General features: G+C 41.0%; 1 protein-coding gene across 13 annotated transcripts in view; it reads left to right on the forward strand.

The window, feature by feature from the left end:
* Positions 1-26,451, forward strand: part of FHIT (fragile histidine triad diadenosine triphosphatase) — a 1,491,711-nt gene that overhangs the window by 1,041,920 nt on the left and 423,340 nt on the right. The window contains exon 3 of one of the 13 annotated variants that reach the window (XM_082344842.1): positions 25,783-25,838. The exons of the other annotated variants lie outside the window; for them this stretch is intronic. Coding sequence (XP_082200968.1) covers positions 25,793-25,838 — 46 coding nt within the window. The 5' untranslated portion in view covers positions 25,783-25,792. The remainder of the gene's footprint in view (positions 1-25,782; positions 25,839-26,451) is intronic. 13 annotated transcript variants of the gene reach the window in all.

The following is a 26,451-nucleotide window of genomic DNA, read 5'->3' on the forward strand; positions in this document are numbered from 1 at the left end:
GTTTCTGCTGAAAGATCAGCCGTTAACTTTATGTGGTTTCCCTTGTATATTATTTATATTATTATATATTATTTGTTGCTTTTCCCTTGCTGCTTTTAATATTTTTTCTTTGTATTTAATTTTTGGTAGTGTGATTCATATGTCTCTTGGGGTGTTTCTCCTTGGGTTTATTCTGTATGGAACTCTCTGCATTTCCTGGACTTGATTGACTATTTCCTTTCCCATATTAGGGAAGTTTTCCACTAAAATCTCTTCAAATACTTTTTCATTCCCTTTTTTTTTCTCTTCTTCATCTGCGAATCCTATAATTCAAATGTTGGTGCATTTGATGTTGTCCCCGAGGTCTGTGAGACTGTCCTCAATTCTTTTCATTCTTTTTTCTTTACTCTGCTCTGCATTAGTTATTTTCACTATTTTATCTTCCATGTCAATTATCCATTCTATTGCCTCAGTTATTCTGCAGCTGATTCCTTCTAGAGAATTTTTTCTTTCATTTATTGTGTTGTTCATCATGTTTGTTTTGCTCTTTAGTTCTTCTAGTTCCTTGTTAAACGTTTCTCATATTTTCTCCGTTCTATTTCCAAGATTTTGGATCATCTTTACTATCATTACTCTGAACTCTTTTTCAGGTAGACTGCATATTTCCTCTTCATTTGTTTTGTCTGGTGGGTTTTTACCTTGCTCCTTCATTTGCTGTGTATTTCTCTCTCTTCTCATTTTGCTTAACTTTCTGTGTTTGGGTTCTACTTTTCGCAGGCTGCAGGTTTGTAGTTCCTGTTGTTTTTGGTGTCTGTCCTCAGTGGGTAAGGTTGGTTCTTTTGTGGGTTGTGTACTTTTCCTGGTGCAGGGGACTGGTGCCTGTGTTCTGGTGGATGGGGCTGGATCTTGTCTGTCTGGTGGGCAGGGCCATGTCTGGTGGTGTGTTTTGGGGTGTCTGTGAACTTATTATGATTTTAGGTAGCCTCTCTGCTAATGGGTGTGGTTGTGTTCCTGACTTGCTTGTTGTTTGGCATAGGGTGTCTAGCACTGCAGCTTGCTGATCATTGAGTAGAGCTGGTCTTAGCATTGAGACGGAGATCTCTGGGAGAGCTTTCATCGTTTGATATTATATGGGGCCGGGAGGTCTCTGATCGACCAGTGTCCTTCACTCGGCTCTCCCACCTCAGAGGCTCAGGCCTGACACCTGGCCAGAGCACCAAGACCCTGTCAGCCACACAGCTCAGAAGAAAAGGTGGGGGGGAAGAAAGAAAGAAAGAAAAATAAATAAAGTTATTAAAATAAAAAATAAAAAAAAAATTTAAAAAAAGAAAGTAATTGAAAGAAAAAAGAAAGAAAAGAACAACCAAACCAAAAAACAAATCCACAAATGATAACAAGCACTAAAAACTATGCTAAAACAAAACAAAACAAAACCCCAAAAAACAAAAAACGGATAGTGAGAACCGTAGGACAGATGGTAAAATCAAAGCTATACAGACAAAATCACACAAAGAACCATACACATACACACTCACAAAAAGAGAAAAAGGATAAATATATATATATATATATTAAAAAAAGGAAGAGAGCAACCAAATCAATAATCAAATCTATCAATGATAATAAGCTCTAAATACTAAGCTAAAATAAGTATAAAACCAGAAACAAATTAGATGCAGAAAGCAAACCACAAGTCTACAGTTGCTCCCAAAGTCCACCACCTCAATTTTGGGTTGATTCATTGTCTCTTCAGGTATTCCACAGATGCAGGGTACATCCAGTTGATTGTGGAGATTTAATCCGCTGCTCCTGAGGCTGCTGGGAGAGATTTCCCTTTCTCTTCTCTGTTTGCACAGCTCCCGGGGTTCAGCTTTGGATTTGGCCCCGCCTCTGTGTGTAGGTCACCTGAGGGCATCTGTTCTTCACTCAGATAGGACGGGGTTAAAGGAGCAGCTGATTAGGGGGCTCTGGCTCACTCAGGCTGTGGAGAGGGAGGGGTACGGAGTGCAGGGTGAGTCTGTGGCAGCAGGGGCCGGTGTGACGTTGCAACAGCCTGAGGTGCGCTGTGTGTTCTCATGCAAAAGTTGTCCCTGGATCACGGGACCCTGGCGCTGGTGGGCTGCACAGGTTCCCGGGAGGGGGGGTGTGGATAGTGACCTGTGCTTGCACATAGGCTTCTTGGTGGCTGCAGCAGCAGCCTAGCATTTCATGCCCGTCTCTGGTGTCCGCGCTGTTAGCCGCGGCTCGCACCTGTCTCTGGAGCTCGATTAGGTGGTGCTCTGAATCCCCTCTCCTCACGCACCCCAAAACAATAGTCTCTTGCCTCTTAGGCAGGTCCAGACTTTCTCCCAGACTCCCTCCCGGCTAGCTGTGGTGCACTAGCCCCCTTCAGGCTGTGTTCACACAGCCAACCCCAGTCCTCTCCCTGGGATCTGACCTCCGAAGCCCAAGCCTCAGCTCCCAGCCCCTGCCTGCCCTTGTGGGTGAACAGACAAGCCTCTCAGGCTGGTGAGTGCTGGTCGGCTCCGATCCTCTGTGTGGGAATGTCTCTGCTTTGCCCTCTGCACCCCTGTTGCTGTGCTCTCCTCCGTGGCTCCAAAGCTTCCCTCCCACCCACCCCCCATCTCCGCCAGTGAAGGGGCTTCCTAGTGTGTGGAAAGTTTTCCTCCTTCACAGCTCCCTCCCAGAGGTGCAGGTCCCATTCCTATTCTTTTGTCTCTGTTTTTCCTTTTTTCTTTTGCCCTACCCAGGTATGTGGGGAGTTTCTTGCCTTTTAGGAAGTCTTAGGTCTTCTGCCAGCCTTCAGTAAGTGTTCTATAGGAGTTGTTCCACAAGTAGATGTATTTTTGATGTATTTGTGGGGAGGAAGGTGATCTCCACTTTTTATTCCTCTGCCATCTTGAAGGTCCCCCTGCCCCAATCTGGTGTCTTCTTATTGTATTTGTTGTAGTATCTCCTCTTTCGTGTCTGATTTTATTTATGTCTGCTCTCTCTTTTTTTTTTTTTTTCCTTAGTCTAAGCTAAAAACTTGTCAATTTTGTTTATCTTTTCAAAAAAACCAGCTTTTAATTTTGTTGATTTTTCTCTGTTGTTTTTCTGGTCTCAACTTAATATATTTCTGCTCTGCTTTTTGTTATTTCCTTCCTTTTCCTAACTTCAGGCTTTGTTTGTTCTTCTTTTTCTAGTTCTTGAGGTGTAATGTTAGGTTATTTATTTGTGATCTTTTTATTTTCTTATATATTTTTTATTGCTATTAACTTCCCTCTAAGAACTGCTTTTGTAGCACCCCATAGGTTTTGATGTGTGTTGCGTTTCCATTTTCGTTTGTTTTGAGAGTTTTTTTTAAAATTTTTTAATTTTTTCTTTTACCCCTTGGTTATTCAGAATGGTGTTGTTTAGTTCCCATATGCTTTTAGGTTTCTCAGCTTTCTTCCTGTTGCTTTGTAATGTCATATCATTTTAAAGTTACTTGGTGTGATGTCTGTCTTATATTTGCTGACTATTTTTGTACTAATGCCATCTTATTGTTTCCTGGCTTTTTTGTAATTCTCTCATTCCTTCCTTCCTTGCTGTCCTTTTTTGTGAATTGGTGATTTTCTGCAGTGGTATGTTTTGATTCACTTCTCTTTATGTTTTGTGTATCTAGTATAGGTTTTTGCTTTGTGGTTACCATGAGGCTTACGTAAAACATCTTATAGATGTAACAGTCTATTTTATGCTGATAACAGCTTAACTTCAATTGCATACAAAAACTCTACCCTTATACTCTTCCTCTTTTTTGTTGTCACCATTTACCTCTTTTTATATTGTGTATTCACTAACAATTTATTGTAGATAAAGTTATTTTAATACTTTTCTTCATTAACCTTTTTACTAAAGTGGTTAACACACTACCACATTGCAGTATTCTGATTTTTATTGTGTACGTACCTTTGTCAGTGTGTAATATACTTGCATGTTATTAATTCATGTTGTTTTGTTCCAGCTTGAGGAACTCCTTTTAGCATTTACTGATACCCTAAGTTTTAAAGGAGATGAGGGTTTTCACCCTGTTGCTCCTCTGAAAAACTGTGCATTTCTCATCTTTGTCGTCCTTTGTGGAATATATAAAATAAACTACTAAGTTTTTGTCTGCTATCTGGCATTTTTTTCTGGGGTATACTTTTGTAATTTTGCTAATGTTGCTATTTAGACCTTCCAAGGAGCCCTTGTATTGTGTAAAAATAATTTAGTCTTTTCTTTCAGTTTTAACTTTTCTCTCCTCCTCCTCCTCACATCTTCCAGTTTCTAAGATATTATGACTAGGGAAAGCTAACGTGTAATTATGGCATTATCTCAGGCCCTGGGATGCCCCACAGCACAAACTCTGTACCAGGTGATCATTTCCAGGCTAGCAGCAGCAGGCTCAGCCTACCCAAAATTCCACCTTCTCCTCTTTAGGCACTCAAGTAACATTAGTTTTATATTTAATATAGCAACGTGTCTAGCATAGCTTTGCATGGTTTTAGTATATGGACCTCCAGTGTACTGTGCCCTGATTATCTATCTTCTAAAGCTTCGTGTTAAGAAATAGCTCTGTGGGGAAAGACGGGGATTTTATTAACATGCGGCATTACCATTGCTGGGCTCCCTGGATAGGTTGACATAGTGTCATTGTTACGGAAGATAAAATACGAAGGAGCATTTGTGGAGCAGCTGACAATGGATGTCAGAACAATAGCTCCGGATTTCATGGTGGTTTAATCATTATCCACTCCTATCATCTCATTAAGTCAGTCAATCTTTATTTCTTAAAGTTTACTGCATGCCAGGCACTGTGTTTTCTACTGGGGTGATTCAAAGGTAAGAGGAAACAATGGAGGTGAAAAGAAGTGAGTGCCATGACAGAAGAGAAAAATATAAGTTCTATTCCCCAGGCCTGTGACCTCTGTAGCTGCCCAGGGCCCCAGGCTTAGAAGGGTCCCCCACTTGGCTTAATGCCCTGCTGTCACTGCCTTGAGATTTTCAATAACTTTGAACACGAGGCCCCAGATTTTCATTTTCTACTGGGCTCTGCAAATTATGTAGCCCATTATGGAATAATGTTATAGTGGGACATGAGAGGGTTCCTTAATCTACATGTGGAGGATTTGGGAAGGCATCCTGGAGGAACTGACATCTGCATTGACATATGAAGGAGGAATACTTGTTCAAACAGAGGAGAGTGGCAGAGAGAACCTCATTACAAGCTGTAGGTGGATAGAGCAGAGCAATAATCCTACTGGTGAGTGTCACCAAACTATTATGCTTCTATCTTCATCTTAGTACTGTACCTGTCTCATGGACCTACCCTTAGAGGCCATCAGTTTCTACCCTTTGATTTCTCTTTGTATAGCTATCTAAGATTGATCAGGATTTAACATCTGACTTGCTTAGTAGGCAGAGGTTACAACCCAGATGTTGACAAGGGCCTGTTGGGTGTATGAAAAATTAATTAAGCAGGGCTACTGAGGTCTATGATAAACTGAAGAGACTTTCTTCCTTCAAGGGTTCAGAGTACCCAGCAAACTGGGCCAGAACTTCCATTACTCCAAAGAGAGCAGGAAGCCTGAATCCTTATGTGGAAATTTCTCATTTTATATTAGCAACTAATATAAAACTTTTGCACATACTGCTGGCCAAGCAAAACTTTCTGTTGGCCATGTGTTATCCTTGCTACCAGAACGTAAACCCCAAACTCCTTTCTGAGAGGAACTAGAATGTTCTTTGCACTTCTTTACAGATGGAGGCTTCTTCTACAAAGGGCTGATTTCATTTTCCCGTTTTCATTTTCAGAAGATAACCTTTAATTTGGTTTTGGGAACAGCCTCTTACATAGGTTAGTGGTTATAAGCATGGACCTTGATGCCTCACACCATATAAAAAATTAACTCAAAATGGATTAATGACTAAATATAACATCTAAAACCATAAAAGTCTTAGAGGAAAAACACAGGGGAAAAATCATCATGACCCTTGGAATTGGTGATGGATTCTTGTATATGATATGAAAAGCATAGGCAGCAAAAGAAAAAAACAGGTAAATTGGACTTCATGGAAATTAAAAACTTTTATGCTTCAAAGGGTACCATCAGGAAAGTGAAACAGCGTACATAATGTGAGAAAGTATTTACAAATCACATAATATCTGATAAGGATCTTGTATCTAGAATATATACAACTCAAAAATAAAAATACCAACAACTCAAATGGGCAAAGGGCTTAAAAGACATTTCTCTAAATTACACAAATGGCCAACAAATACATGAAAAGATGCTAAACAGCATTTCAGTGCAAATCAAGCCAGACACAAAAGGTCACATAATGTATGATTCTGTTTATATGAAATATCCAGAATAGGTAATCCATAGAAACATGAAACACAGTGATGGTTGCTTGGAGTGGGGGAAACAGAAAATGGTGAATAATTGCTTAATGAATATGGGTTTGATTTTGGCATGATGAAAATGCTTTGGGACTAGACAGAGGTAATGGTTGCACAACATTATACATCCTTAAATGCCAATGTGTTGTTTAGTTTAAAATGATTAATTTTATGTTATGTGGCTTTAACCTCAATTTTTAAAAAAAACACAGACCTTGAAATCAAATAGACTTGTAATAATCTACCAACTTGGCTATTCATTAGATATATGATTTTGGTCAAAGAACATTTTTTTCTCTGAGACCCAGTTTGTCACGTGAGGATAATAGTAGTAGATAATTTTTAAGGTTGAAGCTGATTTCAGTGTGGAAATGCACAGCAATTGTTTGGTCCAATGTCCTGTGTATAGTGACACTTCAACAAATTTTGGCTGCTATCACCATGATTTATAACAATTGCTGTTTTAAATGATGTTTATTATGATCACTAGAGGAGCAAAGAAAACAATGTCAGAAGAACCTTAGACATAGTATACACATGAAAAATGGAGGTAGGAGAAATATGTTTCATTAGTTGCCAGTGTGATACAGTAATTTAAGTGAAGCACGGAGAACATGAGGTGGAGCTTTCTCATCAGTTCTATTGCAATGTTAGCTTTACAGAAAATGTGTTGAATTTAACCAGTTTTGTTTCTTTAATGAAGTGAGTTGGATCCTTCTTATCACTCCTAGGATAAAGACCTCTATCCTGAAGCATCCTGGAAGGTCCTGCTTGGTGGGGCCTTTCCCCAGCCTTCCTCTCCCATCTCACATAAGCTTTGTCTTGGTGTCCAGCCCCTGGCCACTTTTTCCCACCATGGGGTCTGGGTAGCTGCTGTTCTTTGTTTTGCAGCACTTTTCTGCACTCACCCCACTTCCTTCTTCCCCACCCCCCTACAGCACAGACACTTTCTAGGCCTATTTAATACCTAGTCTCACGTCTTCACTCCCTTAAAGGGCCTCACCTGACTCCCCAAATGCAGTTTGAAACCATAAATTATTTGAATCAGATCTGTCTCCCCTACCAGCCTGGACTCTCCATTAAAGCTGGACCTGTATGGGCTTTTGTTCACGATTATGTTCCCAGAGCTGGCTCAGTACCCAGCACATGGAAAGCGTTTAATCAATATTGAATGAAGGGAAAAAAGAAGGATTAATTTGAAATAAAAATGTGACTCCAGTAATGAGAGGATGTGACTTAAAATGTGACCAAATGCTAGGTCCCAACAAAAGATTAATGTGGCAGTTTTACTCTGCAATTTTACACTTTCTTTGGAAAATAAGGTGGAAACCATACAAATGTTCAACATCCAGTTGGCATCTACAATTAGTTGTCATCTTTGAAGGCTCTTTTGGGAGAAGTTTGCTTTGTGATAAGAGTCATTAGCTGGGAGGGTGCGATAGGAGTACCATGTCATATGGCCAAATAAAACATCAGCCAAAGGGTTCCAAGTGCACACAAACCTTCCTTGCATATCTAGTTGTCTGGGTTTTTTTGTAGAAGAGGAAGAGACATTTTATTTCCTGCAAAATGTAACATAGGAACCAACAATATAAAGTCATTTCTGGGGAAAACTGCTTTGCATTAGATGAAGAAAAGAAGGTATTTTTTAAAAAGAGCATTCTTTAGAAATACTGCCCTGCATTAAAAATTAGGAAAGAAAACCAAAATAGTAAATTAAAAGTAAATTAAATGATACAGGTGTTTTAGTTTTCTTATGGTAATAGAAAATGGAGGTAATGGAAAATGAAAGTGTTTATTTGTCCTTGGTCCCTTGGTGTCAGCTGGGGGTAGGAATTTGCATATTTTATTTGTAAATTAGGTCTTTAATTCTCCCCCAAAAGTTGGCTCCTTGTTTTTGCTTGTCTAATTAACCACCTCTGGAAACCAGAGGTTTGGAATGACATGCCTTCTTCTTAGGAGAGTTGCTTAGTGTTCTTGGTACTGGTGTTCCTGTTTTGGGGAGAAAAGTGGATAATTAAGTACGTTTACCCATTAAAAATATGGTATGTGTAGATTATCCATTCATAAACAAGTACCGTGTGGAAGTAATAATATGTTGTGAGCCGGATAGATATGGGAGAATGTGAGTTTTTGTCCAGTGTTTGGTCTTGCTGGGATTTTGATGAAAAGGACAGATGTGTTTTATGTTTCATTTTTTAAAACTGTGAATTTGGGAGGTAATTCTTGAATCAACAAAGATCCATATTTTAAAAAATTCTCTATTCATTAAACAATTATCAAAAATCTTCTTATATCAATTGTTGTTCTCAGGGTTGGGGTTATACTGATGAGCAAGGCATGGTGCTTTTGGTAAGGCTGTTTGTTCTTGTAAAGATCATTCCACATTTTATACCTCATGTGAAATGGATTATCAATTGCAAGTGATAGAAACACATATCAAAGTAACTAAAACAAACAAGAGAAGTTATCATCTCAAATACTAAGGACACCTAGCTACCTAGCTTCATTCATGGCTGTATTTAGGGACTTGTATGTTGTCAGGTATCTCTGGCCATCTCTCAACTGTACCTTCTTGTGTGATACCTTTATGGAAGATTTTTCATGTATGACAACAAAGATGGTCACCTGCCTACCTGCCTACCTGTCACCCTGTCTACCTCCAACTACTTGTTAAACCACCATCAGGGAAACCTCTCTCTTCTAATAGTTTCAACAAAAACTCTTAGACCAACTCTTATAGGGGGGATGAGGTCAGAGATGTTCTGTCTGGTCATGTGCTTGTGCCTGGAAGGACCTCTCTCAAATTATATGAATCGGGAGTCGGCAAAAAATGATTCTCCCAGAGGAAGTGGATGCTGATGGATGAATGGATGCTGGGCATTCAGAAACAGAGCTTGTCTATTCGATGTAGCATTACAATTTCTGGCATATGTACAACTACATTTTTTGCTTTTGCCGCTTGAAGTAGATTTACAGAATAATGCTGTAGGTTATTGCTGTTCATGTTTTTATTCTTCGTTTTACCTCCTGGAGATTATATTTTCCCTCCTGGAGATTATGTTTTCCCTCTGTTGCATTCTTACATTGAAGTTTGGGTGGCCATGTGGATCCAAGTTCTTCTAACAGCTTAGAGATTTCTGCTGAATATCATCAGGCAGCCTGGTTTCTCTTCCCCAGAGGGCTTTTGTCTCCCGAAGATGTGTAAGAGTCCCCACTGTCATTGACCCTTATTGATTTGAGACATTACTTTTCTGAAATGTACTGAGGATTATCCTAACCTTTGATTGGAGAACATGGATAGTGATGTTTTTAAGGGACTTAATACTTTTCCGTTTCTCTGTGGAGTTACAAAGATTATCTCAGTTTGGCTTATAGTTTGTCAATTTAAAACAGTGATTACCACAAAAAGTAGTTTTTAGATTTTTGTTACATTTTGCCTTGCCATTCACTGGAACATAGAACACTGTATGTGAAATTCATAAAGCAGCAAACATATTTTTGCAGCTTTTACCCATCCCTCCTGCCCTATACATGATGCATATTTATTTTCACATTATTTGGGAGGCCTAGAATAATCACACTGTTTTCAAGGGTATTACAGTACCTCCCCACCCCAAACATTGTTGAGATTCTTCACATGTTCATTTTGTTTCACTAGAATTCCCGTTTGTCTTTTGATTTAGATTTGTAAAATGGGAAGGATGGGGGCAGGGAAAGTCATGGGCTGACTTGTCTGCGCATTTTTCCATGACTCTGGTCCACAGGATTTCGGGCAATCTTTCCATTAGCTGAGGAAGTGTGCTGACCCAAAGCATTTTTTTGTCTTTGGCTGAAGAGACGCCAGTGACAATGTAGGTCATCCATACACTTTTACCCCGTGTTCAAAGAATCTTCTGACTGTGTTTCAAGTGCTCCTGAAGGGGCTTGAAACTGGGCAGTGAATAGCATCACACATCCCAATATGTCAAGTCAGTGTTTAAGGTTTGATGTCTGCTGTGGTTTGCAGCTCTTTCACCCAAGAACTTTAAACAGGATTCACCAGAGTGGAGGAGAAAAGGAGGAATCTGCAGAGGCTAGACTACTGTGACAGAAAGAGTATCAATCATTATAGAAATAACCTTCAACCTTTTAGCTTCACTGTATGGTGCTATTGACAAATCACAGGATATATACCGTTGCCCAACATAAAAAAAATGACATTGATGAAATGCAGGCTAACGTCCTCAGTCTCACCTTCCAAAACAAGACCTTTCCTTTTTATTTTATCTTCCATGAAGGTGAAGTCAATAATCTAAACCACTATGAATCAGTAGATTTTCTTTCCTCCTCCCTTAATGCCCTCACTCTGAGCTGGGACAGCCTCTGGCAGGAAGGCAGTGGACACCTGCTACTCCGAGATCATTTGCAGAGATGATTCTTCTTTGAGTCCTGGGGAGAAATGCCCAAGGGTTGTCCTTCACCTTGGAGCTGGCAAGCACAGGTCATTAGCTTGATGGTTGGTATTGGCAGGGATCCACTGACAAGAGCCTTGCATAATCAGAGTGCTCATGGAAACTCTCAGTAGACAACGTACTTGAAAATGAAGAGTAAATTCTGCTCCATGTGTTAGATTAATTACATCAGCCTAACAGTCATAGAGAAGGCATAGAAGATACCCCTCTGGAGGGTTGAAACCTGTCCGTCTTCTGTTTCATTCATTCTTCCAACAGGGGATTCTTTCAAGTATTTGTTGCCAGGCCCCCTTCACCTGAACGCCAGTGAGTACTGACTAGGAATTTTTGGAGCCTCTGTCACCATGATCACCAAATGAGAAATACATTGCTGGTTAACTGTAGGGACTTGATCAGTTCAGTAAGACTTAATAATAAACTTAAATTTCTATAAATGTTAATAGCTTAAGTAGGACTCTGAGCACTTCTCCGTTTTCATGGTAGAAGAAGCAGCAGGAGAAAAATAGATCTTCCATGAAGTTCATAAAGATTGCACATTGTATTTACAAATAACACAATATTGTTACCCACGAATTAATCACTGTCCTTCACAATTAGTGCAGTGTCCAAATACCTTGTGAGTCCTGTGCTTGTAATTCAATTGATTTATACTGGTTGGATCACCAGTATTACTGATGATGATGATAATAATAATACACGTATTTATTGATGATGAATGTCTAAACTTCAAAGTATAAACATACATGTATGTATATATTTATATATAATAGAGATATACATATATGTTTATGTACACACAGAGATATACACACACACACACTTTGATTTAGAATGCCTATCAGAACACCCAAAGAGATATGTTTCAAATAGTACACAGTGTATTTTCTCATTCAACAAATATTTATTGAGCCTGTACTGTTACTGTTTCAGGGGCTGTGGATACATACAGGGTTTAGAGTGAGGGTGACTGTATTCATGTAAGTGTTAAGAATAGCACATAGCAGGTTATGGGATAAGGATGGGGGCAGAGCTCTTTTAGAAAAGAGGAGAAGCAGGAATCTGATGGAAGTGAAGGCTCCCCCATGTGGGTAACTGGGGGTGGGAGGGGAGCCTCCCAGGCAGGACTAACTTGTGCAAAGCACTGGGTGTGTTTGATGTATCTGAAGAGCAGCAGATGGTCTCAGAGGAGCGTTAACAGAGTGCTGGACTCTTGGCCACACTGACACAGATAACCTCCCCTCTCTTGGGAGAAATGTACGAATCGTTTCCATAGGTCTTTCCTTCCTGCTCTCTTCTTCTCTGCTTGTCACCCCTTTGAAAAATCTTTGTTATTAATTGAAGCTGACAAGGCACTGCCTTAAGCCACCACCACCCCTGCCAAATAAAATGGAAATCTAGTTAGGCGAAGAGAAAACAGAAATATGTTTTGCATTGTTTTTATGTTTAGAGGAAAAACCCAAGACATGAAGGAACACAGGTTTTTTCTGTCCATAAATCTCTGGCTTTTAAAAAGATAAAATTTGATGCTTATAGAGTTCAGGTTCTTGAGGTTGATTGCTTGGGTTCAGCTTTGCTGCTTCACTGATCTTTGTGTAACCTCGAGCCTTAATTTCCTCATCTTTACATTGGGGAGAATAACAGTACCTTATTCTCAGGGTGAACATGAGGATTAAATGGCATAGGCCACGGGCAGTGCTTAGCACAGTGCTAACTCCTAATACTGAAGACAAGTATTCCTGGAAGCTTGAACTAGAAAACCAAAGATGAGTATACTTTCCAATTCTTATATGATTTATGTAAAGTATTCAACTTGTACCTTGGAACAATTGGCATGTAGTCTGAACCCTTTGGATCTGTAACTCGCCTCCCAAATCCTTCCTCAAAAATACACTTTGCATTCCTTGGACTCCTGTGGGATGCTTCTCTCCTCATCACCTCATACACAGGCATTTCTAAATATTTTTTCTAAACCAGCCCAAATTAAGTAAAAACAAATCCTTGCAACAAAAACCAGCCAATGCCAGCCACTTCTGTTGATTCTGATGATTTAAGCTTCGTAATACTGAAGAGATCAGAAAGAGCCCAGCTTATAGAAGATTTCCCATGATGAGTATTGAGACAAATTGACCTTATATGCTTGTAAAGTGGGTTTTACTAAGCAGTAGATAAAAAGAATAGAGTAGACATATATTTATAGACATAGAAAGATGCCCAAGATGTTGAGGGAAAAGGTAGCTCCTTTGTGCAAGTCTGACCCTATTTATGTCATACACACCCTGAAATTGTTCACCAAGGCCACCTCTGAGTAGTGTAGGGTCTGTATTTTTCATATTGTACTCTTCTGTACTGTTTGAAATTTCTACCAACATACATTTTATGGCTTCTGAGCATATTTATATTTACATTTGTATTGTAGTGCGGAAAAAGGTGAATTTCTTTAAGGAGAGGAGAAGAGGCTGGGGGAGTGCTTTTTTCCTTCCTTTATTTGAGCAAAGATAGGTGTCATCATAATCTCATTTGATATCCTTGGTCTGCATTTTGTAGACAGGCTACCAAGTCTCTTGCAAAATTGTATGATCTCTCAAGTTACTATGAATAATGCCCACCTATAACTAGTTGGAAATAAAATCGCTCATGACAATGAGCTATATGGGCTCTGCATTTCTGGAAGTGACATTAATGGTGTCCCCTACATGCATCAGTGCCTGCCACTCACCCTTTAGCTTCATTTTTCAATTCAAATGGCAGCACTATTCAAATGGCAGTTGCGCTGCAGGCACTAGAGATTCACGGCACTCAGTGAGTCAGTGGACACCTGGAAAGTGTTCTGGTGATGGAGCTCTGGACGTGGAAATAACAGGGTGGACCCTCAGACAGGAATTCATTCATTCCGCCAATACTAAGTGAGCATCCACTCTGCATGAGATGGGCCCGGGCCCAGGTCAGGAGCATCACCGGCTTCCCTGGCTCAGTGGGGTTTTCTAGTAATGCTGAGCTCACAGTCTGCCATCCCTGGTCCCTGTGTTTCATAGTCCCCACCACTCCCCTCTCACTCCTCTCTGGCTTATTTGACTCATGTGGGTTCTTTGCCTGACTTGTGACAATATATGGGTTTCTGATCGCTGGTGTAAACTTCCTAAGAACTTAAATTCAACCTGAATAAAACTTGCTTTTGTTTTGTGACCCTGTGTAGCACTTCACGCTTGTGTTTTTTTTTTTTTTTTTTAATCTGGGTTATTTGTCCTGGAAGATTGGAGTTTGGCGGGCCAACGTGACCGAGTGATAGGGAAGTCTCAAGAGTTGGACCAGCATGAAAATATAATTGGGCAAAGAGAAACCTTGGTGAAGATAGCATTCTGCCTTAACTATGCCCTGGTAGCCTTAGATCCAACTACCCCAGAGCAGGGGTGCAGCAGGGTGGCAAGAGAACAACAACGCAGTGCTGGAAAGCACCGTCATAGGCAGTGAGTCAGGATTGCTGAACACACCTGTAGGCCAAATAATTAACTTGACAGCTTTATAGGAATGCTCTCCTTTTCTCTTACCTTTTTTTTTTTTTTTTTTGACCCATTACTTTCAATAATGATGGCAAGTCAACATCTCCCCCTGACTGCGTTAGAGATTATAATGTCAAAAGGGCCTTTGTAATGTTGTCTGTGTCTTAATAAACCTGTCAGCTGAGGTTACGTTATTTTCTCATTTCCATCAGGGAGACATGCAGTGGCGCACCTGGGCAAAGATGCCAGGTCGTGGTGTGTGTTTTCGGGTTGGTGTGATGTGCCACGTCCCAGCAATGCCGTAGCTGCGAGGGAACACTTGCCAAAGAATAGGCTCTTCTTTTAATTAGGGCCCCGCTGACGTTTTGGTGGGATGTCATTCTGTAATCCTTGTGTGCTGTCAGGGGCATTGTTAATAACCTCTTACCGACGCTTTCACTCTTTCTCCTGATGTTCCGATTGGTTAATATCCATCCTGCCCAGAGACTAAATATGGTGGCATTATTTTTATGTTCCAAAAAGCTTCAGCAATCGTCCATTAATTACTGACTTAAGTTTGTGATTTTCGACTAAGCCCTGTTTAGGTACAAATTCGAAAAGTGTTTGTTTTTCTTGGGATCCTGCTTTGAGACAGGCACTACCCTGAATGCTTGGTGTATAAGGGTAAAAGAGCCGACACCATCCGTGCCTTCTTGGGACTCACTGTCAAGTAGCAGAAATGGTCACATAATCACATAAGCAAGTGCATATCAATGCTCTGATAAAAAAAAAAAACTGCCTACAAGAGACTGTTACTACTTCCGGCCCCATCTTTCCCTAACATGCTCCCAGATGCATTTCTCTCGGTGATCTGTGCTGTGTTGCAGCTTTGCTGTTGGAAGTTCTTTCCAACATCAGGCTGACATTCTTCTTGCTGTTAACCGGCAGTGTGGCCTTTGCTCCATTCTCAGCAGAGACGCACCATCCACTTGTGCCGATTTAAGGGTGAGTGTATCTACCCTGAACCTACACAGTGAGATCCAAGAGGAGGCAGGTGCTGTAGAGCCCGCCCGATGCACATTGATTTTTCCCAGATGGTTCCTCTTTGTGTGTCTCCGTATGCTGCTTGTGACTTTCAGCCCTGTCTTCCTTTCACTTAATAGAAACAGGGGCACACAGCTGCTTGCTTATTTCTGCCTCTTCTGTTGGTTCTGGCATGATTCTTTTCTCCCAAATGGAGGTCCCTCCTGAGTTACCTGTCTTGAAATTCTCTCCACGCGTAGGGCACCTTCTGTTCCTGGCCAACTTCCTTTCCCAAAGCATGCCCCTTTGTTTCCCTTCCAGGAGGAACGATGCCCTTGGAAGTGTCTTCTTTCCTGTTGACTAAACCACTTCAACTCTTCCAGAAGCAGGACCCAGCTCAGGCCTTGTTAGTGGGCTTGGCATCTGTGAATTGCATTATTAATAATTGTGCATACGAAATGCCCATGGAATCCTGAGCCCCGGGCACAACTCAGGCCCTGTCCTGGTCACAGTCATGGAAATTAAACATTTATTTGGGAGTAGCCGTGACCGTGGCAGGCAGTTTTGCTTTTACAAGCTCTGTGATGAAGACGGGGCAGGTGTTCGTCCTGTTGACTGCCACAGACTTTTCAGCCATAAGGACAACACAGTTGGCAGTGCTACTGATCTGCCACCTTTTAATGGCCTGATAATTTTAAATGATGGGCAGATAAAAACAGAGGAACTGAACATAGCCACACAAGACAGTTCTGCTCTCCTGACTGTCACATTCCTCAGGAGGGATGTGGCTCAAGGGCAGAAGCCAAGTCAGATTGTAACTGGCCAGAAGCTCACTGTTGTCTCTTTTTGCCATTACGAGCATGTTACGAAAGAAACACTGTGTTTCTGTGTCAGAATATGGAATGGATAATGGTCCCCTTTTGCTTTGTTTGAAATAGAAGTAAAAACATTTGTGAAAATGATCAGCATCATATTGTTTGTCATTCCTACTTCAGGAGAAATTTGAACCTGTGCTTTAATTAACTTCTCTCGCTCCCGCTCCTGTGTTCTCTTGCTCTGGAGCTCACTCGTCCTCTCCCTCCCCCTCAGCTCTGTTTTACAAGTAACAATGTGTTATTGGTTTGGAATTGATTTGGGTGTCATATGTTGTCATTTGATAAAAAACAGTTTAGCTAAACTGCTTGACATTAGAACAGCTGGTAATGTCACTTTTGTTAATGTCCTTAACCGCATTTTTAACAAAACAGCAGATGCTCATCACAAAAGCCATTTTCCTTCTCTATCTGATTGTGTAAAATCAGCTTCACTAAAGGCTCTGACTTGAGCAGAAGTCCCAGGAGTGGTTTGCTTGACCTCAGAAGGGAAACGTTTTGTAGGATCTTGAATTCTCTGGCAATGTCAGAAACAAAAAGACAGTTGTAAAAAACCAACATTGCAAATCCAGTTTCTTCTGTAAGAGAAATGCTCCGAAGATGTGCACGAAGTGGTGGCTTTCAGGGAGGACAGGCTTTGTGACTGTACAGCAGCAAAACTGAGCACAGGGGGCTGTGGCGGCCAGTGGAGATGCAGAGCTTTGCCGTCTCTGGCAGTTGTGTGACGTCATCCTCGCTTTTCAATTCCTAATTTTTAGGGGAAAATATACCCAACCTCCTCTCCCTCCCTCCCTTTCTTAACCAAGGAGTTTTCTGGTCAAGCAAACACACACACACACACACACACATACACACATACACAATGGGATTCATTTTCTGAAACATTTGACAGTCAGGCAACACAGTGTGAAAAATTCCCCTGAAAGAGTTCCAGTAAAATGCTTTTCTATATCACAGACGTCTGACTTTTAGGTCTTATCCCAAGTTCATTCCACTGCCTTGTTCGTGAGTGTTTGGAGGTACTGTCATGAAAATCACAATGCACATTGGCTTGTATGTTTGTTCATGGCCGTTAGCAAGTATTTATGGAACTGTTGCTGAGTGTGGGGCAGTACATTCTCAAGGCTAAGAGCATGTCCCCTGGAGTCTGAAGTCCAGTCATGTGGCATCTCTACTGTTTATGAACGCTGTGATGGGGCATGACATTTAACTGCTTTGTGCTTCGGTTTCATCAGCTTTAAAATTGGGATGATTATGGTACCAATCTCAAAGGTCTTTCGATGGATAAAATGAGTTAACCTATGCAAAAACTAATAGCTGCGTAAGAGTAGAGCCTGGTGTACAGAAAGCACTAAAAAATGGCAACAGTCGTTATTATTTCTGCCCGAAAAATGTATGTTGCTGAGAAGGTATGTGCTTTCTTAACATTTTGTGATGGACTCTTTAACATCTGCTCTACCCCCTCATAATTTAGTCCAAACCATGTGAAAATCGGTTCATGAATGTGTATGTGCATGTGCTGAGGGAATCATCCTCTTTGTATGTATAAAGCATCAGTGTACATACAGTAAATAGAGATTCTGTATATCTGTGGTATTAATATTTCATGGGTTGGGGATGATTAGGAAAAAAATATCTGAAGAGGCTTCTTACGGAGGTAATAATGAAAATAAAAACTTTTGGCAAACATTAGTCTAAAACCAGTATTGATGTCCTCCAGCTAGAGACCACCAGGAACACAGCGCGAGTGGAAAAAGCTGGGTTCATTATTCGTTGCAGGAGGGAGGACACACACTACGGAGAGTCATGGGGTGTCTAAGTAAGAGCCTGGTAAGAAGGATTTGAGCTTTGATTGGGTGATTTAGGGAAGGTCCATGGGGATGAGGTTAGTTCTGGGTTGCATGCTGTCACTAAGTTGGGGGCAATTCTATGATTGGGTGTCTCAATAAATCTCTATGGGGAGGGTGGGCTAGAGTGAGACTAAAGCTGTAACTCCTGAAGAAGCACCAGTCACTCGTGTTAGCCAAGGGAGGGCAACGTTGGGTGTTTTGTGGGTTGTACGATAACCTTGTTTCTGTCTGTGCTTACACAAAATTGTCAAGTGGTCTTGTCTTACTTAACTTGATCTCAGAATGACCTTTCCTGAGGCGCTGGTGCTCTGTGAGGTTGCTTATGCCCAGCAGGAGAGCAGTGTGGCCTCGCTGTGTGCACCGGGGCAGCTTCTCACCCTGAGGCCTGGCTGTGTCAGACCAGCAGCCCACATGTCTGGGGCCCTTTCTTTCCCTCCCCCCTACCCTTACCTCCCTCCTCCTTCCTTCCTCCCCAGAGTATTTCCATCAAGTGTGCCAGGTACTGATTCAAAGGTGAGCTGGTCTGAGCCAGTTTGGGTCATGGAGCAGCAAGGAGAAGCTTGCTAGGATTTCTAAGAATGAAAAGCTAGTCTGTTTTAGGAATTGAACAGGAACACGGGGCACCAATTACTCCTGGCAGCCATCTAATCAGCATGTGGGGAGCTAGCCTTAGGACAAAGCCTTCACCAGGTCTGTAGAGCAGAGAGCTCATAAGCTCTGGGGCCGTGGATGACGCTGCAAGTCACTGAGCCTGCCTGATCTCTGTACTTCCTGTTTGGGGATTTAGTGACTTTCTAGGTTCTGTAGCTGAAAGCATCCTGACTAAGGCTCTTGTGCCTTTCCATCTATGAGATACAGACATATCTGAAAGGTTATATGTAAAGACGGTTGCGTTTTGTTTTGTTTTAAATCATGGACATTTAGTTCCTTTTGCAAAATAATTATGTGAAGAACTTTTGAAAAGATTTAAGTAGAAAGATGAAGCGCTATTTATTCGTGGGGCAATATTTTGCTCTTTAGGCCTCATTCTCCAGGCCAGGGTTACTGTGGGACAGTTCGGTGAAGGTTCGCCTTCTTCATTCTCCCTTTTCTTCAGAGCTTTCACATGCAGGCTCTCTTTGCTGCCTGCCTTTAGCTCGCCACACACCACACTGCTCTGGCTTCTGATCACAAGGGCTATTATGATTCTTTCCTCAGAATATCATAGAATGTTTAAACTGGAAGGGACCTCAGAGGTCATCTAATCAAAACCCTCACTTAAAAGATGAGTAGACCGAGACCCAGGGAATTGGGACTTCACAAAGGTCAAGCACCTACTGGCAGAAAAACTGGACTTTTCCATGCTGCAAGGGATTAAAAAGGCGATTGGTGTGCCTGCTACCACTTCTGAATCCTACATCCTTGGCAGGCATGACTAATCACTCCCTGTACTCCTCTCAGCCAGGGGCCCAGGCCGTCTTACAATCCTCAGCCCTGCGCTCCAGCAACCTGTACCCATCAATCATTGTTGGCATGTGCCTCGAAACCATTGCTGTACCATGTACACTTTATAAATCAATATTTATTTCTTAATAAGGGGTAGCTATTTATGTACAGAGATACATTTTAATCATAAGTGCCATATTTAATGCTTGTGTCTTATACATCTAATATGTAACTATATAGGAAAGAAGTGTAGTTTTTCTAGCATATTAAAGTACAGTAATTAAGACCCAATATTACTTTTGTTGCCAAGAGGAAAGAGTCACAATGTATACATTTTGTACAAAATATTGAAGAGGAATGGACTTGAACTTTTGTAATAGAATCCCTAAAGCTTTTTGTGTTGTTTTTAATTTTTAGGATTATGTGTCTGATGTCAGGCTACTGTAATAACTGGGTATTTTTAAACAACTCCATTTGAAGACAGTGTCTTAATTTTAAATATCTAAATGATCTTTTTTATAATGTTACTTTTTAATCTAGAAAATAGTTCTAATCTTATGATGGTTACTAAGCAACAATTAAAAAGAAATCTCACTAGATTTTTAAAGCTTCTATTTACTTAAGAGGGAGCAGTGTGTGGCTTTTGCACACTTTAAGTCTCTTGGCCATAAGTGACAGAGAGGAAGCATAAGAGGGGATGGACTTTACCTGGGTTGTGGTTGGGATGGGACAGGTGGCCCTAGTAAATTGCTTACCTTTCATTTCTGGGATTCCACAAAAATCACAAACAACAAGCTAAAGCTAAAGCATGTAGTGAAAATGGTCCATGTTATGAGTGTTGAAGGAATCCAAAGGAAGACCTGAGAGACTCTGCTGGATTGGATTCAGGAGCCCACACCTGGATCAGTTACCTTGCTGAGTGTTGGGGGATTTTGATGGCCCAGCCTGGCTCACGACCCTCTCGTCGGCCTGTGTGAGAGAAGAGTTGTATATGACCACCTAACCAGGACCACACAGGTATAAGAGAGGAGCAGCTCTGCAAAGGAAAAACAGAGTGTTATTTTCAGTATTGGGAAAGGATGCTGGGCCGGAAGTAGTAACAGTCTGTTGTAGGCAGTTTTGTTTCATGTCTGACTTCCTGTGTGGGGTGGTGGTGAAGGCAGGGCGTGGTGGGGATGGTGTCCTGCTTTTGCCACGTTTGACTCAGGATCTGTGGCTGGCTTGAAGCTGCCGGTGGAGCAATTCAGGATTTAAGGAATGGGAACATACACAGTCAAGAGAACTAAAAAGCACTGTCATCCAGCTGTAGGGCTGAGATTGGCAGCTTTACACTTTAACACAACATATTACATCAAACGGGGAATGGGAACAGACCTCAAGACCACAGAGCCTTTCTTATTCTTGAAGAACCTGACTTGTGTCTGGGATTCTCTGCCACTATTGGAAATATTTCAGGGTGATGTTTCTGCTTTTCTTTTCACCACTGAATAGTTTAACTATAAATTGACTTTTCAAAGAAGCGAATGTTTCATATAGGAATAAGTAAGTGTCATAGAGAGCATTTCATAGCAGATGATGATTAATTGTGCCCTTTAATCATAGTTCCATTATCATATGAAACAGTCATGTCATCGGATCCATTTCACTTAATGAAGGTTTAGCACAACTAGGAGCATATTTGCATTAATGAGGCATCACAGGTTATTAATTGAAATCTAATAACAGCTTGGACTACTATAAGTTTGCATTAATTGGAAACAGAATTGTGGATTTATTGGCAATATACTTCTTGTCATCTTAGAGAAACGATTCCTTGATGGGATATAAAGGCCATTTTTGTACCAACTGGAATTCCCGGTTCTTCTGTGTTGATTTTATTTTAAACTGGAATAACCCTTCATGACTGATTTCTAAAGCGAACTTTTTGGTAAGCCTGGTACCATTCCACCATGGTCTGTTTGGTCTTTGCCCTGTTCATCAGCCAGCTACTAAGGGAAGGAATATGGAATGAGGTGAGTGTGGGTCAAGGAAGGAATGCTCTTTGATGGCAGTTCTGTCACTGACCCATCTCCCCAGGGAGCCCTGGCTTGGCCACCGTAACCAAAGAAGTTCCCTTCATTAGGCTCCTTTAGTGCTTCTGTTTATTTCCTTTCTAGCACTTTTGGCCGATTATAACACTACTTGTTTATCTGCCTTTTGTCTGTTTCTCTCTAGTATGGCATCTCTAGAGAACAGGAATGGCATCTGCCTTGTTCTTCATTGTACCTCCAGCACCTAGCGCAGTGTAGACGGCAAGTAAATAGTTGCTGGATGGTTAACTGGATCCTGGCTTGGGCTGGAAGAAACTGGGGAAGGTGAATTACTGTTGAAGCTACGTAATCTTTCCGTGCAGAGTTTAACCCGTGGGTCTAGGGCAGAATGATAAAATGCTGACCTAAAAGTTACCCTCCACTCATCCTGTGCCCTTGGTGTTTCTATTCCAGGAACTTGGCCTTAGGATATTGCTGAATTTAATTGAGTCTGGATTGGTGTCCCTGAGACGGGGCGGGTGTGGGGGGGACGGGACAAGAAACAGATAAAGTCCCTTGTATTGTGTCTCCTGACAATTGAGTGAGAGCTGTGTTTTCTAACACTTCTTAAGTAAGAATTTTATAGAAACCAACATGCATAATAAACCTCAAAATAGAATTTCAATGTAATCATTGACACTTCTGTTAAAGCTCATAGAAACGAAACAGGCAGACTCAGCTGGGTGTAGCATTGAGGTTACAAGAAGATAATTTGAGTTGGAGTTGAGAGTCCATGCAGGTGGGGGGTAGAGGATTAGTGCTGGGAAAACTGGGACTTTTTTTTTTTCTTTCTTTGGTGAATTGTCTGTGGCACTTACTGTCCTTTCACTTGCTGTGAAATATGGGAATCTGGCGCAGTGGAAAGAGCTTTCCGCAGGCCATTGGAAACACAAGTCCTAGTCCAGCCTTTCTCACTTAATGACTGAGAGACCAAGGGAAAGTCAGTTTCCTGAATCTCACCTGGAAAACAGACATCTGTGTTGTACATCTTACAGAATTTTTGTAAAGATAATCGAGGAGCATAAATAAATGCACTTGGTAAATTGTAAGACAAACGCTAGATAGTGTTATTACCCACATGCTGGCTCAGGAGCAAGAGGAGCGGCGAGCGAGAACTTCCCAGGGGCAGCCTGGATTGACTCTTGGCTAAATAGAAGTAGCAGTTCTTATTTTATCATTATGCCAGACATCTAAGATTTCATCTAGCTTTCCCATGGAGCGTTCAGAAATCCACCCCCCACCCCCGCTTTTTTTTTTTGAAACTTGAAAGTGAGCGTGAGTGATACTGAAGTTGTGCCTTAAGCAGCTTAAAGGTATCTACATTAAAGCAGTGAGATGCGGTGTTTCAAACTGCCCATTTGGAAATGATTTTTTTTTTTAATTTTTAAATTGAAGTATAGTTGACTTGCATATTATATCAGTTACTGGAAATAATTTTTTAAAAATCATAATGCCTCATCATAGACAACGGTGAAACTTACTTACTAGGCATTCCCATCCCCTGCTGATGGGGTATGGAAAGCCCATGCAGTACAGATTGAAGGCAAAGCAATGTGTAGAAGACCATGTTGGTGGGAAGTTGTGGCAGATTTTTAAAAGAACTGCCTTTTGTAGCTTTTCAAATCTTCTTTTGCAGTGCTGCATTTGGGCTCAGAGGAATTCTTAGAAACTTCTTGGTTCTTCTCTTGATGGGGAGCATATTAGTTTATTCTCTGTTTGTGTATTGTGTGAAAACTGCCTGTGGGCAGAAAAATCCATACACGTCTTACGTATACATGCCCTGATCTTTTGCTCCTCTGGAAGTGGCTATGACCTCCTCTCCCTCCTGGAGAAAGCTCAGTATGTTTATTTTTTCCCCTCTGGGTTGAGGTATTGCATTACTAATATCCCAAAGAATGTTTTTTTTAGGTAAGAGCATAGTCACATTATTTAAGATACTAGAAACCAGTTTGTGTGTATGTGTGAGTGTGTGTACACTTCCTACCAACTAAGGGATGCTTTGTTCTATTATACAGTTTCAAAATACAATCACCTTGCCTACAAACTTTTAAATATGAAACATGCTCGCCTTTCACTGAACACTGATGTTAACCAAGCTATGTTAAGAACAGTTGCCTCTTTAACCATGTCAATAGATCTAGTAGTATCTGAACATTGGTTTCTCTTTGGATCATGTTATGGCACAATTTATTTATTCATTGACTCACTCATTCATTCACCAAGTATTTACAGAGTAACTTGTATGTGCCAGGCTCCATTCTTTTTGTTATGATTCAGCAGCAAATAAGACAAAAATCTTGTGGCCATAGAGATTACATTTCAGTGGAGAAGACAGATAATCAACAAGTCAACAAGGAAATAATGTAGTTGCCGATAGTGATATGGCCTATGAAGGAAATAAAACAAGGGGATAGTGAGTGTTGGGAAGGGATGATGTTTCTGATAGAGTGTCCAGGGATGAGTTTTTGAAGATATGATATTTGAAGTGAATGAAGCAAAGGGGGAGGCCTTGGAAAGATCAAGGGGAAAAGTGTTCTAGGTAGTAGTACAAAGGCCTCCAGGTGTGAAAGCTTGGGATATTGAAGGAACAGGAAGAAAGCCAGTGGAGCTGGAGCTTTGTGAGACTGGTAGGAATTGAGGTTGGCTGCGTAGGCCTGGCCAAATTAAGTCAAGAGGACCTTGTAGGCTCTGATAAGGAGTTTGCAATGGGAAGACAGTGGGGAGTGTTAAGCAGCGGTGTGATCTGATTTGTATTGTAAAAAGAATTTTATGGTGTTCTGTGGAGAACACATTATGGAAATAAGTTCGGAAGGAGAGAGACTGGCTGGCTAGAGGCTTTGGGAATAATTCAGAAAAGAGGTGATGGTAGCTTGGATGTAATGTTACTGGTGGAGATGGTGAGAAGTGATCAGAATCTTGATGTATTTTGAGGATATTGTACCATATTATGTAATCCAGGAATGTGAACTAATATGATCAAGTCCTATTACACAATTATATAGTTTATATGCTGACTTTAGAACCTAAATTTTGGCTACTAGGACCATACTATTCTTAAATCTGACTAAATATGTGGGGGATGGACAGAATTACAAAGCTGTGATGACTCGCATGTCCAATCTGTTGCATCAGAGTTCTTTAGATACATTATATTCCCACTAAAACATTGAAGAGATGCCAGTACAAATTCATCCAACTTTATACCTGACAAAATACGATATTGCCATATTATCCTATTATGGCCTATAGAAAGTCTGTAAGTCCATTGCAAAGTAAATATAAGTTCATGCTGATTTATTATTATTATTAAATTAAGCATTATATTTGTACGAGAGAATGACCAAAGCCAGATGAAATTACAAGGTAGAGATTTCTGGGTTTTGTCCTAATGGTTTAAAACATTGCCATATTCTAGTTAGGGTAGGGGCAACAGAGATTGACTTCAATATATTTTATCCCTAAAGAGAAATTACAGTGTTGTATTCCTAAAGCCTCACTAAATGCTTGAAGGCCTTCAAACGTTGTCTGGACTAACCAGTGGTGGCATTATGGCTGCAGAAGTTCCAACAGAAAATAATACACTTCTTTTATGATAGATCCTGTAGACTTTCTTAGAGTCACTGGGGTTGGAATGGACTGGATCATGTGTCTAGCTCTCTACAGATGCCTGCAGCCAGGGGACTGTGATATGCCTGTTGGCATATCAGACACATTCTTGATCCCTAAGGATGGAACCCTACTTACAGACTTTGAGTAGGATTGAGTCCCCAGTTGATGCCAGGCGTGTTGCTGGAGGAAGGGGGAAAGGGCTCTGGGGAGCAAGAGATGTTCACCACCATGATACGGCGATAGCACCGTAGCATCCGCAGGCTGCCTGCCCTCTGTGAGCTACCCTCCAGATACCACGGAGCTCTGGACCCCTCGTTTGTGTGGCAGAGATATTTTGCTTGAAATACCACAAGTTCTATTTATCTGCTTTGTCCTTATAGGGGACAAAGGAAATGAAACTTAGAGATAGATGGTTCTCCAAACAGCGCAGTAGAAGAAATGCATTTTGTTCTCAACAGAGCCCATCAATGTTGATCCCGAAGAAGCATGTTGAAGAGTACATTCAATAATCCTCTCTTTCCAGTGGTTGGTTTATTGTGATCCACATACAGAATTCCCTCTTGGAAGTTGACATTGATGGAGCCTGTTTTCATAGCTCTCCTTTCTAAATCCTATTTCATAGATGCCAGAAAATGAATGGAGAAATGCTGAAGAAGACAAAGAAACAGCAACTTAACTGTATTCTAATTCTCACAGCAGTGGTTTCAGACCTTTAAAATCCTACTAGGTGAGTTGTTTGAAGGAGCTAGTTTTGAAAAAGGTTTTTGTGTCCAAAGGGAATATTTTACTCCATATGTCAACAACTACAATAAACACATTTCCACAGTAGAGGGAACCTTTTCTAGGTGGCAGAAGAGAGCTCACTCTAGGGATTACTGTTACATGTCCAAGGTCAAAAAACAGTAGCTAATGAATGCAACAGGGAAGAAGAGGTGGCAGAGTGAAAATTAGGGTCACGTTTATGCTTTGTTAAGGTTAAATTTATTTTTAAGTGAGAAATTCTACCTTTATTCAAACAGTCCATACCCAAGAATAAATGAAAATATACTTAAATAGCCCATCTTCCTCTTCTGAGCATGGGCTATAAACTCAGGCTCTAAAAGAATCATAAGGTTTTAATTCCGCAAAAGGTAACCCTTGATTTCAGTTATCTTTTCCTGCTGGGGACCCTGACAGGTATGTGTTCTTTAGAGCCAACATAGTATGACCTGTCAATTCAGATGCCAAGTCTGATTATTTTGCCCACGTAAACAGTCTGGTAAATCTCCCTGAACACATTTTTCCACCTAAT

The sequence above is a fragment of the Balaenoptera borealis genome, assembly GCF_965194805.1.
Source record: "Balaenoptera borealis genome assembly, chromosome: 12".
NCBI classification, from domain to species: domain Eukaryota; kingdom Metazoa; phylum Chordata; class Mammalia; order Artiodactyla; family Balaenopteridae; genus Balaenoptera; species Balaenoptera borealis.